This window comes from Hibiscus syriacus, unplaced genomic scaffold (assembly GCF_006381635.1).
Source record: "Hibiscus syriacus cultivar Baekdansim isolate YM2019G1 unplaced genomic scaffold, ASM638163v2 tig00110776_pilon, whole genome shotgun sequence".
Lineage (NCBI taxonomy): Eukaryota > Viridiplantae > Streptophyta > Magnoliopsida > Malvales > Malvaceae > Hibiscus > Hibiscus syriacus.
Genome location: NW_024062857.1, coordinates 27,664 through 37,834, shown reverse-complemented (window position 1 = coordinate 37,834; position 10,171 = coordinate 27,664). Strand labels below are relative to the sequence as shown.

The window sequence follows — 10,171 nt, the reverse complement described above, 5'->3', positions numbered from 1 at the left end:
CAAAACAAACAATAATTTTATTTATTCAGGAACTAATTTTCTAGTATTTGTTCTTATCTTCTCAGTTGAAACATGTCGTTATAAAGGACACTTGTTCATGAATACATAATGGATGGTACATTTAACAATACATTGTACCATCATATATACATGAATATTAAATAATAAGAGCGATAATTTTTAATATTAAAAATTTAAATTACTAAAAATATTAACTTTCAATGAAGTTATCAATTTATCGGGCAATTTTAGAGACAAATAAATTGTTTTGTTTTATTCAAGCCACAAAGCATACGATTCTGATAGTACTCTACACACAGAAAGCCCCAAAGACTCGTTCACAAACATTTTGTTGGATGATGAAACTGAACTCAATCCACACACTCTCAATCCCAGTAATTTTATATCATAATCACAATAGAACAGAAAGAGAAGCAAAGTCCATGATGTACACACCTCAGTCAAAAGGCCGTCCACTGTAGCCCATCGAATGATAATGATTGTTCTCATGCATGCCGGGAGGGCTGCTTCCACCACCTTCATTATGGCCACGGCTAGATCTTGAGCTAGAGTTCGATGAACGGAACGGCCAGATGAAAGACCATGGGTTTCGTCTGCTCTCCCTTCCGTTGGAAGTGGTTCCACTTTGACCATTTGAGCGGTCACTGCGGCCGCTACCTGATCCTTGCGGTGGCAATTCTTGTCGACAAACGGGCAAGAGTTGTGCTGCTCCAGCCATGGGATGATGCAATCTGAATGATACATGTGATTGCATGGCATCTGTCTTGCTTCAGATCCCAGTTCGAATTTATCTTTACAAACAGGACACTGCAAATCAGAAGGAAGATGCCTCCTAGTTATCTTAACAGTGGGCATTGAATCAATCGAAGTCTGGGATGCCGGAGGAGGGCCCCTCCGATCATTAGCTGAGAGTTGTTCAAACAAATCTTCTACTCCAGGACCTATAAAAAATCCCCAGAATAACTCGTGTTAAACCAATTCCAGGAGCCCCATTGAAAGAGCTTCAACCCCACCAGCCCAGACAATCTAAGAGGAATTTGACCACCAAAAATCAACATAGGACCAAGTGCTACATCATGCTCAGGAACCGAATCTGCTCTTCCCTGATGTTATGGTTAAAATTTCTGTTGGCCATTCGCTGCCTCATGAAGACTGAAAAAGCATCCAGGAGACCAAGCTCCTGCTCCGATCTTCGTCACCAAAAAAATCCGTGGGACCAATATGCACCATTTCGTCCAATTCTTGAACAAATCCCCCTCCACAATAGCAGCAAACTTCATCATGCCCTCGAAGAAAAACTGGGCACCTACATCTATAACACCAATGGGTATTTCTTCCCGTGACATCACCTTCCCTCGTCGAGAAAATCTGAAAAGAAAGCCCTCAAATAGTCTTGCAGACTCTTCAAATTAGCTTTTTTTTTTCAGCATAACAGATCTGCGAAGTGAATATCATTGACTTATATCCACTTCAAAGAACTAAAAGAACAAATATGACTTTCTTTCCTTCAATTCTATTTCTCAGTTAAAAGTAGACGCAAATTTCAAAGATATTATGCTGTACAATCATTGATTGATTCATAATACAACACACAGATTACACAATCCAGCAATATTACTTGGTTTTGATTTGAAAGGAAAAATGAATTAAATTATCATCTTTTTATGTCTCCTCCCCTATTATATTAACTAACATAATCCCAATCAGAGTACAAGAAGGCTGAGAAAAAAAGGACTTGTTTTCAATCCTTGTCGATTAATTCAAGGGTTTAGATATACACAATATGACATCGATAAACTAAGGAAGAAAATGAAAAGAAAAAAGAAGCAATCATTTACCTTCTTTAGCTCAAATTGATCGGCTTTGACCAAGGAAAAAGACGAGCTGTCTTGTTTCTTTCTTCATTAGAAATCGTTTAAGAAAAAACATAATAGTAAACGAATCTGAGAGGTAGAAGAATCAGAGGGAGCTACCTGGAGGAGATCAGAGAGGAGTTTCCCCAAGAGAGAATCTGTGTTTCGGCCAAAGGGAAGGGAAGGATATAGGCATCATTTTTATCCCAAATTACAGTTGAAACTGGGCTAACGCTAAAGTAACTTGGGCTTCCATGGAAGCTTGGGCTAAAACTTCCGAGACATTTTTAAGCTGTGTTGATCTTCATTTCTATTCAAATAAAAACAATTAATTGTTATAATCATTAAACGCTGTCCATTCGAGTAAACTAGTTTGGATTGGATATTCAACCAATTGTAGAGTTGTTTCAGTTTTAGTCATATAACTTTAAATGCAGTCAATTACGTCACTAAATTTACCTGTTTCTTTAAATGTATTTTCATTTTACTCCGTTAAACTACTAACCAGAAATTATAAAAACGATGTTTGATATATAAAAAAGTATGCAATTGAGTCCATAATAATAGAATTATATTTGCTTAAGCAACATGGACACCTATAACCTCACATCTATATACTTTATTCAAATGTCAAAGCTCGCAGATTAGTTTGAGCAAACGAAGTTTAGCTCTGATAGTACCATGCCACGTTGCAAGATAATCTGAACATTTTGTTGGATGAAGCTCAAATCACTTTTACACACTCAATACAACAGAAAGAAAAGAAACCTACATGATCAGTCAAAAGGCCATCCACTATAGCCCATCGAATGATAATGATTGTTCTCATGCACACCAGAAGGGCTGCTTCCACCACCTTCATTGTGGCTATGGTTAGAGCTTGAGCTAGAATTCGATGAACGGAATGGCCAGATGTAAGACCATGGATTCCGTCTGCTCTCCCTTCCACTGGAAGTAGTTCCACTCTGACCATTTGAGCGGTTCCTGCCTGATCCTTGAGGTGGCAATTCTTGTCGACAAACAGGACAAGAGTTGTGCTGCTCCAGCCATGGTATGATGCAATCTGAATGATACATATGATTGCATGGCATTTGTCTTGCTTCAGACCCCAGTTCGAATTTATCTTTGCAAACAGGGCACTGCAAATCAGAATGAAGATGCCTCCTAGTTATCTTAACAGTGGGCATTGCATCAATCGAAGACTGGGATGCCGGGGGAGGCCCCCTCCGATCATTAGCCGAGAGCTGTTCAAACAGTTCTTCTAATCCAGGGCCTATATAATAATTTCCAGCATTTCCTTGTCTAAAACCAATTCCAGGAACCCCGTTGAAAAGGGCTTCAATCCCACCAGCCCAGACAATCTAAAAGGAATTTGATCACCAAAAATCAACAAAGGACCAAGTGCTGCATCATGCTCAGGAACTGAAGCTACTCTTCCCCTGACATTATGGTTAAAATTTCTATCGGCCAATGCTGCCTCATGAAGACTGAAAAGCATCCAGGAGACCAAACCTCTGGCCTCGATCTTCATCACCAAAAAAATCCATAGGACCAATATTCATCATATCGTCTAATTCTTGAACAAATCCCCCACCACAATAGCAGCAAACTGCATCACGCCCTCGAAGGTGAACTGGCCGCCTGCATCTATAACACCAATGGGTATTCTTCCAGTTGACATTGCCTTCTCTTCAAGAAAATCTGAAAAGAAAACACCCACTCACAGACTCTTCAAATTAGTTACTATTTTTTTCAGCATAACGGATAGCAATCTGCGAAGTGAACATTATTAATGGCTTCTAAGAACAATATGATTTTCATTCCTTCAATTTTATTTTTCACTTAAAGGATACAAGCAAATTCCTAAGATATCAACCACTACAACCATCAGTTGATCCATAATACAACACACAATAACAAGATCCAGCAATGTTATTTGGTTTTGATCTAGAAGCAATAAAGAATGAAATTATCATCTCCCCCCCCCCTTTTAAGCCATTTTTATTAATATTAACTACGTCAGTAAATGAAATACAAAAAAAAGTAAATTGATTATTATTGGATTAGAGATCACTTTTCACTGTCATCAGCAGTCAGCAATACTGAACCGCCCTCAATTCCATAACACCGTCGTTGAATAATACCAAGAAAAATGATCAACAATTAAAGACAATACATATTCCCTAATCAGAAATCTATCCAAACAAAGTTCAAGAAGACAGAGGAAAAGAAAAGGGGTTTCCTTTTCAATTTCGCTCTTTTAATTCTGCAAATCTCACACTGTCAAAAATTTCTTCAACCGGTACAGCGAACAATCAAGAAACTAAGAAAACAAATGAAAAGAAAGAAGCAACCATCCTAAAGACTATATTTGATAAGGTTCAAGCCATGATTACCTTCTTTAGCCGAATTGATCGGATCCGACGAAGAAAAACAAGAGAGGTAAGAGAATTGAAGGGACCTACCTGGAGGAGATTAGAGAGGAGTTTCCCACAAAAGAGAGTGATGAGAGTGTAATAGAGAATCACGGTGATTTTTGCAGGAATGATTCACCAGAAAAGAGGAAGGGCATTGTTTTATCCGAAATTACGCTCCAGACTGGGCTTAAGCTAAACCTACTTGGGCTGTCATAAAGCTTCATTCACCACGAAATAAATGAGTTTAACAAAAACTGGATTTTATTTATTACACCCACGACTTTAAAAAAATAACATTTATTTACGATTTATTTATTTTTTATTCATGAATAAATTTATATTTCTTTAATATTTACAAATATATCAAATGAATACTAAACAGTTTGTTTTCATAAATATTAAATAAACAAACATGAATCCATAATTTTAATATAAAATAAATATAATCTTAAATTTTAACGAATATAAACAAATTTAGTGATATATTTTCTCCGAACTTCTCCCGCAAACAATTCTGTCGAAAATCGAAGTTTTTAGTGTAAGAGGAGGCCTCAAAAAGTTTTCCCTTCGTTGATCATAAACTTTGAAGTTTCATACTCATCGACCAATCATTTTTTCCTGAAATGACTATTGGCAGGTCCACGTGATTTGTCAAGAGTCAAATATATTATTATACAATCATATCTATTTAACATACAAATTACAAATAACCATAATTATTATGTATTTAACACCACCAATACTAAAAGTTGCTATAAAGTCCATCAACAAAAATTGAATGAATGTTTTTTAAACTTTCTTGAGTACACTCCCTCGTTTTTCACAAACCATTCTTTCTTGAGTACACTCCCTCGTTTTTCACAAACCATTTGACATTCATCGCATGTAATTCTACCATGGATCATTGATTGTGGCTCAATAGATTAATTCAAATCAAGTTTCGAAGAGGTTTATTATAAGGACGATTTTCTCAACTCAATTGAATGTATTTGCAGTCGCCATAATTTGAATTTCTAACTTTACTTAAAAAAAATTAATGTCTCATCTCACTGTACCATTTATTTATTGATTAAGTTTTGATCTCTCGTTCCTTCTAATTGGAGGTTCCGTGCATTATTTAAGGAGGTATTAATCCCCTTAATTACAATATCAAGGGCTAACATTAGACCATCAAAATATTAAGGGAAATCAAGGGTGGAAACTGGTTCCAACACATCCCACTCTTTTCTATATTGTTCCAATTATCCGTTAAGGACCCCCAATTTTCATCAATTCTATTTCATTACCAATTCAATCGCACCAACGCTAATTCAAAAAATTTGATTACCTCATAATCAATTCCTAGAGAAGTTAATTCGATAATTAACTAACCATAACCAATGGGTTCACACTTCAAAATTTTTATTTAATGAAACACTCGATTTTCGATCATTCGATTTTGAAAATTTTCAAGTACCGAAAAGTAAAGAAGTTTTAGGAAGCATGATACCAGCAAACACCAACGGCTTGCCCTTACGACTTAAATTGGATCAAATACAAAAGACGACCATATCTTTTATCTTTGGCCTACAGTGATCTAAAATATTTTTTTAGTTAAAATAGATACCTAAAGTATACTATCTTTTTTTTGTTTAAGTACTTAAAGTATTTCTTAATTAATGTTACTTGTTAACTTTTTAAAACTTATATGAAAAAGAATGAATAATTTAGATATCTATTTGACTAAAAATAGTTTAAATACTTATTTTAACTAAAAAAATACTTTAAATACTTAAACAAAAAAGATGATATATTTTAAATACTTGTTTATAATATAAGACTTTTTAAATAATATATTTATCTCAACATTATCATATATATATAACTTAGAGATGAGTGATGATATATTAAGCACTAGTACTTTTCTTTCTCTTTCATGGTGAGCTAGGCAGTGACATGCATAATTGAAGAAGATAGGCCTGTAGGAAGTTTGTCTCCATTTGTGTGCTTAAACTTCATGGTTCATCATTAACCATAAATATATAATATTAATTTATTTGCCTTCCTTGTTTAAACTAGGGGTGTTTAAATTCGGGTATTTGAGTTTTGGGTACCTGAGTTTTCGAGTAGTTGATTTCTCGGTCTGTGTCTCGACCTGAATGTTACGAGTACCCGTAATTTAGATACTCGGATACTCGTTTTTTTATCATTTTTAAATTATTAATTTAAAAAACATACACAAATTTAAATGTTCAAATTACATACTCCAATATCCAAACATAAATTTATTAATAATTATATATATATATACAAACCTAACTGGATACTCGGGTAACCACTTACCCGAAAAAAACTAATTTTGTGACCCGGATCCGACCCGAGAAATGTCTGGCTGGGTAACCGATCCGGTCAGATAATATTTTTTTAAAAAATTATAAAATAAATAATAACATACATTTACCATCTTCCCTTCTGTCTTCTATATGATCATAAAATCACCCTAAATTTCATAAATGATTATTTTGTTCATTATTCGTTTAAGGGAGTATCTTAGCCTCCAACATTTCGATGTCAAAACAGATTATGTTGGATGGAAACCCTTAGTTGAAAAACGATCAACATATGTTATTAATGTCACAAATATTCAATTGTCGATGTAGAATATGTTCCTCACTTTAGTAACGTGACACATGCCACATTATTACTTTGAGTGACGTGTTACATATCATTTCAATAATTGAATATAAGCAAAAAAAAAAATGTGACGTCAACAACATGGATTGATTGTTAGCCAATTAATGATTTTCATCCAATAAAAATTTCTAGTTTGATTAAAGATTAAAATGTTTAAGGTTAAAATACTCTAAAAATATATATATATAATAAAATGATATTTATGATAACGTTGGAAAGTAATTATTTTATTATACTAAAAGAAATTTATTGAAAATGTGCACTTCTACTGAAAAACTAAATGCTACAAACTTAGGTGCTCATTTCCAGCGACATGTGTATGTTATTATTCCTTACAAGTGAACGTATACGCTATTTTCATTAAAAGTGAATCGTTTTTTTAGCTCAACGATAAAATTTTCTTGAAATAACATAGAAATTTACGATGTTTTTCTTATTGAAAATATTGATTTGCACAAGGAAAAACATTTTCCAGAATTCATTTTTCGGATGAAACAAATAACTTCAATAAAAAATACTTGGAATGTATGAATTGCTCTTTTGTATCTAAAGAGCTATCCCATTGGTGGAATGGAAAAGCCATTATCCACTTGCAAATGTATGGCGGTTACATCAACATGGCCTACAGCAATAATTATATAATAACAAAAAAAGAAAGGAGATTCTCCAAGAAGACCGGTAGCCTAAAAAGAAAACAAAGGAATGGTGAAGCAAGTGTTGTTGAGCTCCAAATACCCTTCATGGATGCTGTTTTCTGTACTTCTCAACCTGTTTCTTATCGCCAACACTTTTGTGGGAGGTGAATGGGCGTCCCTCCTCCTGAATTGGAGCTCGAGAGCAGCGGCCGAAGCCGAAGCGGTGGCGGAAATTGGCTGTTCGGGGCATGGAAGAGCTTACTTGGATGGCTTGCTCGGTGATGGAAATGAACCGGTTTGTGAATGCAATACGTGTTATACGGGGCCTAACTGCTCTGAGTTTATACCTCATTGCACTGCCAACGCTGATGGGTAAACCCTCTTCTGCAAACAACACATGATATGATCACAATTCACAACACTCTTTTTTCCTGCTTTTTCTTCTTCTTTTTTCATCCGGACTTTTTCTTGAGAAAGTCTCCCAACAGAGATTTTCTGCATATATAAGATCTTGAATTCAAGACATGCTTAAGCGATATCAAGTTGTTTACTACTTGAACTAACCTGTTAATTTTCTCCCTGCTTTTTTGAGAAGTTTAATCTTTTAATTTAGGGTTGATGTTTGAGTCATCATCTGGTAAATACATGTAGAAGATAAAATTGGATGAAAGTGGATAAACCACATAGTTTCTGGACAAGACAAGACAGCATGGCATGGTAAAGGTGAAAGAGTCTGTTTCCAGTGATAATTTGCTCATTGGTTTTCCTGCTTGAATCCACTTGAACCGAGTGGGTTCCACGGTATATTCATAATATGTTATTTATTGTTTAAGCTATTTCACATGTATTTGCATAAAAGGAATTACTATCGAATATAAAGTATATAATTATCATTCATACCAGTGCAGCTTTAGGCACTGTAATAATATAACTAGACTCTAATCAGAGATGAATTGAAGAGCGGTACGAATGCGGTCGCATTCTTTAAAAATTTTAAATTTTTATATAATTTAGATATTTTCTTTTTATATTTTCTATTGATTATTTAATTTTATACCTCTTCAAATTTTGTAATTTCATGTCCTTAAATTTTTAATATAACTTCGTAATTCATAACCTTAACATAAAATTTTGTAATCTTGGCTGCCAATCTTTGCTTAAAATATGGACAAACTCTGATATGCAGCGGGGATCCATTGTTTCTGGAACCATTTTGGATGCAGCATTCAACCAGTAGTGCACTGGTAGTATCAGGGTGGCATCGAATGAGCTACAACTACAATGACAACACTTGGATCTCGTCGCAGCTCGAAAGCCTCATCCGAAAACTACATGCATTCGTCAGTAACGCAGTCACTCGAAACAGATACATTGTTTTCGGTGCCGGATCAACCCAAATCCTTAACGCGGCGGCTTATGCATTGTCTCTCGAAAACACCTCATCACAGTCGCCTACACGAGTCATCGCTTCCGTCCCCTACTACTCGGTCTGTGTCCCGACCCTGCACACCTATATTGTACTCCCCACTCGTGTCTGTTATTATCATCGTCACTGATTTGCATCCGAACTGATTTTTGACAGCTCTATAAGAATCAAGTGGAATATTTCGATTCGGAAAAATTCGAGTTTGAAGGAGATGATCATACATGGAGGAATACTTCAGCAAATGTGATTGAGTTTGTAACTTCACCTAATAATCCTGATGGACAATTGAACAAAGCGATTGTTGATGGCCCTAATGTAAAAACAATCTATGATCGTGCTTATTACTGGCCTCATTTTACACCAATTCCAGCTCCTGCAGATGAAGATTTCATGGTGTTTACGCTTTCGAAACTTACCGGTCATGCCGGCAGCCGATTCGGGTAGATATTTAGCTCCAATCTGTGAAACAGAATAGCATAATTGAATGATGCAATCAACATATTTATTGTGTTTTACACAGGTGGGCAATTATAAAGGATGAAACTGTGTTCAACAGAATGATAATACACATACAACTCAATTCCCTTGGTGTTTCCAAAGACACTCAGTTAAGAGCTTTTAAGCTTTTGAAAGCAGTCCTAGAAGAAGGAACTGAAATATTCGACTTTGGATATCGGACAATGAAGATGAGATGGGACAGACTGGTCACGACCTTATCCTTGTCGAACCGCTTCTCTCTTCAGAAATTTAATCCTCAATACTGCATTTTTTACTGTAAAATCAGAGACTTTTCACCAGGTACTTTATGATTATTAACAATCATACAGAATAGAATGTCTTCTAACTTTATGAGTATGGCAGCTTATGCATGGGTAAAATGTGAGAGAGAAGAAGATAATGATTGTCATGCAGTTCTCAAGGCAGCTAATATCATTGGTCGTCAAGGAAATGTGTTTGGTTCGAAAGATCGCTATGTTCGACTCAGCCTGGTTCGAAGCCAAGATGATTTCGATATATTAATACAACGATTACAAAAATTAGTCTCGGAGGAAGTCGGGAGCCAGACTACGTGAAGGATGAGATCAACATTTGTTGATCAAATGTATGATTGCTTATTGGGGAGAGGTCATGCAGCCTATTGACCTT

The 10,171-nt window shown here is 35.4% G+C and overlaps 1 protein-coding gene and 2 pseudogenes across 1 annotated transcript; 1 reads left to right on the top strand and 2 right to left on the bottom strand.

Moving 5' to 3' along the window:
- Nucleotides 1-253: 253 nt before the first annotated feature.
- On the bottom strand, nucleotides 254-2,161 carry LOC120139830 (annotated as a pseudogene).
- A 406-nt stretch (nucleotides 2,162-2,567) lies between these two features.
- Nucleotides 2,568-3,565, bottom strand: LOC120139850 (annotated as a pseudogene).
- Nucleotides 3,566-7,630: 4,065 nt separating this feature from the next.
- On the top strand, nucleotides 7,631-10,126 carry LOC120139805 (tryptophan aminotransferase-related protein 4-like). The gene is made up of 5 exons (XM_039154933.1): nucleotides 7,631-7,971; nucleotides 8,786-9,086; nucleotides 9,182-9,465; nucleotides 9,546-9,823; nucleotides 9,887-10,126. Exons 1-5 carry the CDS (start codon nucleotides 7,667-7,669, stop codon nucleotides 10,096-10,098), a joined length of 1,380 nt encoding a protein of 459 aa, XP_039010864.1. The 5' UTR covers nucleotides 7,631-7,666; the 3' UTR covers nucleotides 10,099-10,126.
- Nucleotides 10,127-10,171: the final 45 nt, after the last annotated feature.

Coding starts and splice junctions, on each gene's coding strand:
- LOC120139805 (XM_039154933.1), top strand. CDS start 7,667: ATGGTGAAGCAAGTGTTGTTGAGCTCCAAATACCCTTCATGGATGCTG. Junction 7,972..8,785: donor TGCACTGCCAACGCTGATGG/GTAAACCCTCTT, acceptor TCTGATATGCAG/CGGGGATCCATTGTTTCTGG. Junction 9,466..9,545: donor CATGCCGGCAGCCGATTCGG/GTAGATATTTAG, acceptor TGTTTTACACAG/GTGGGCAATTATAAAGGATG.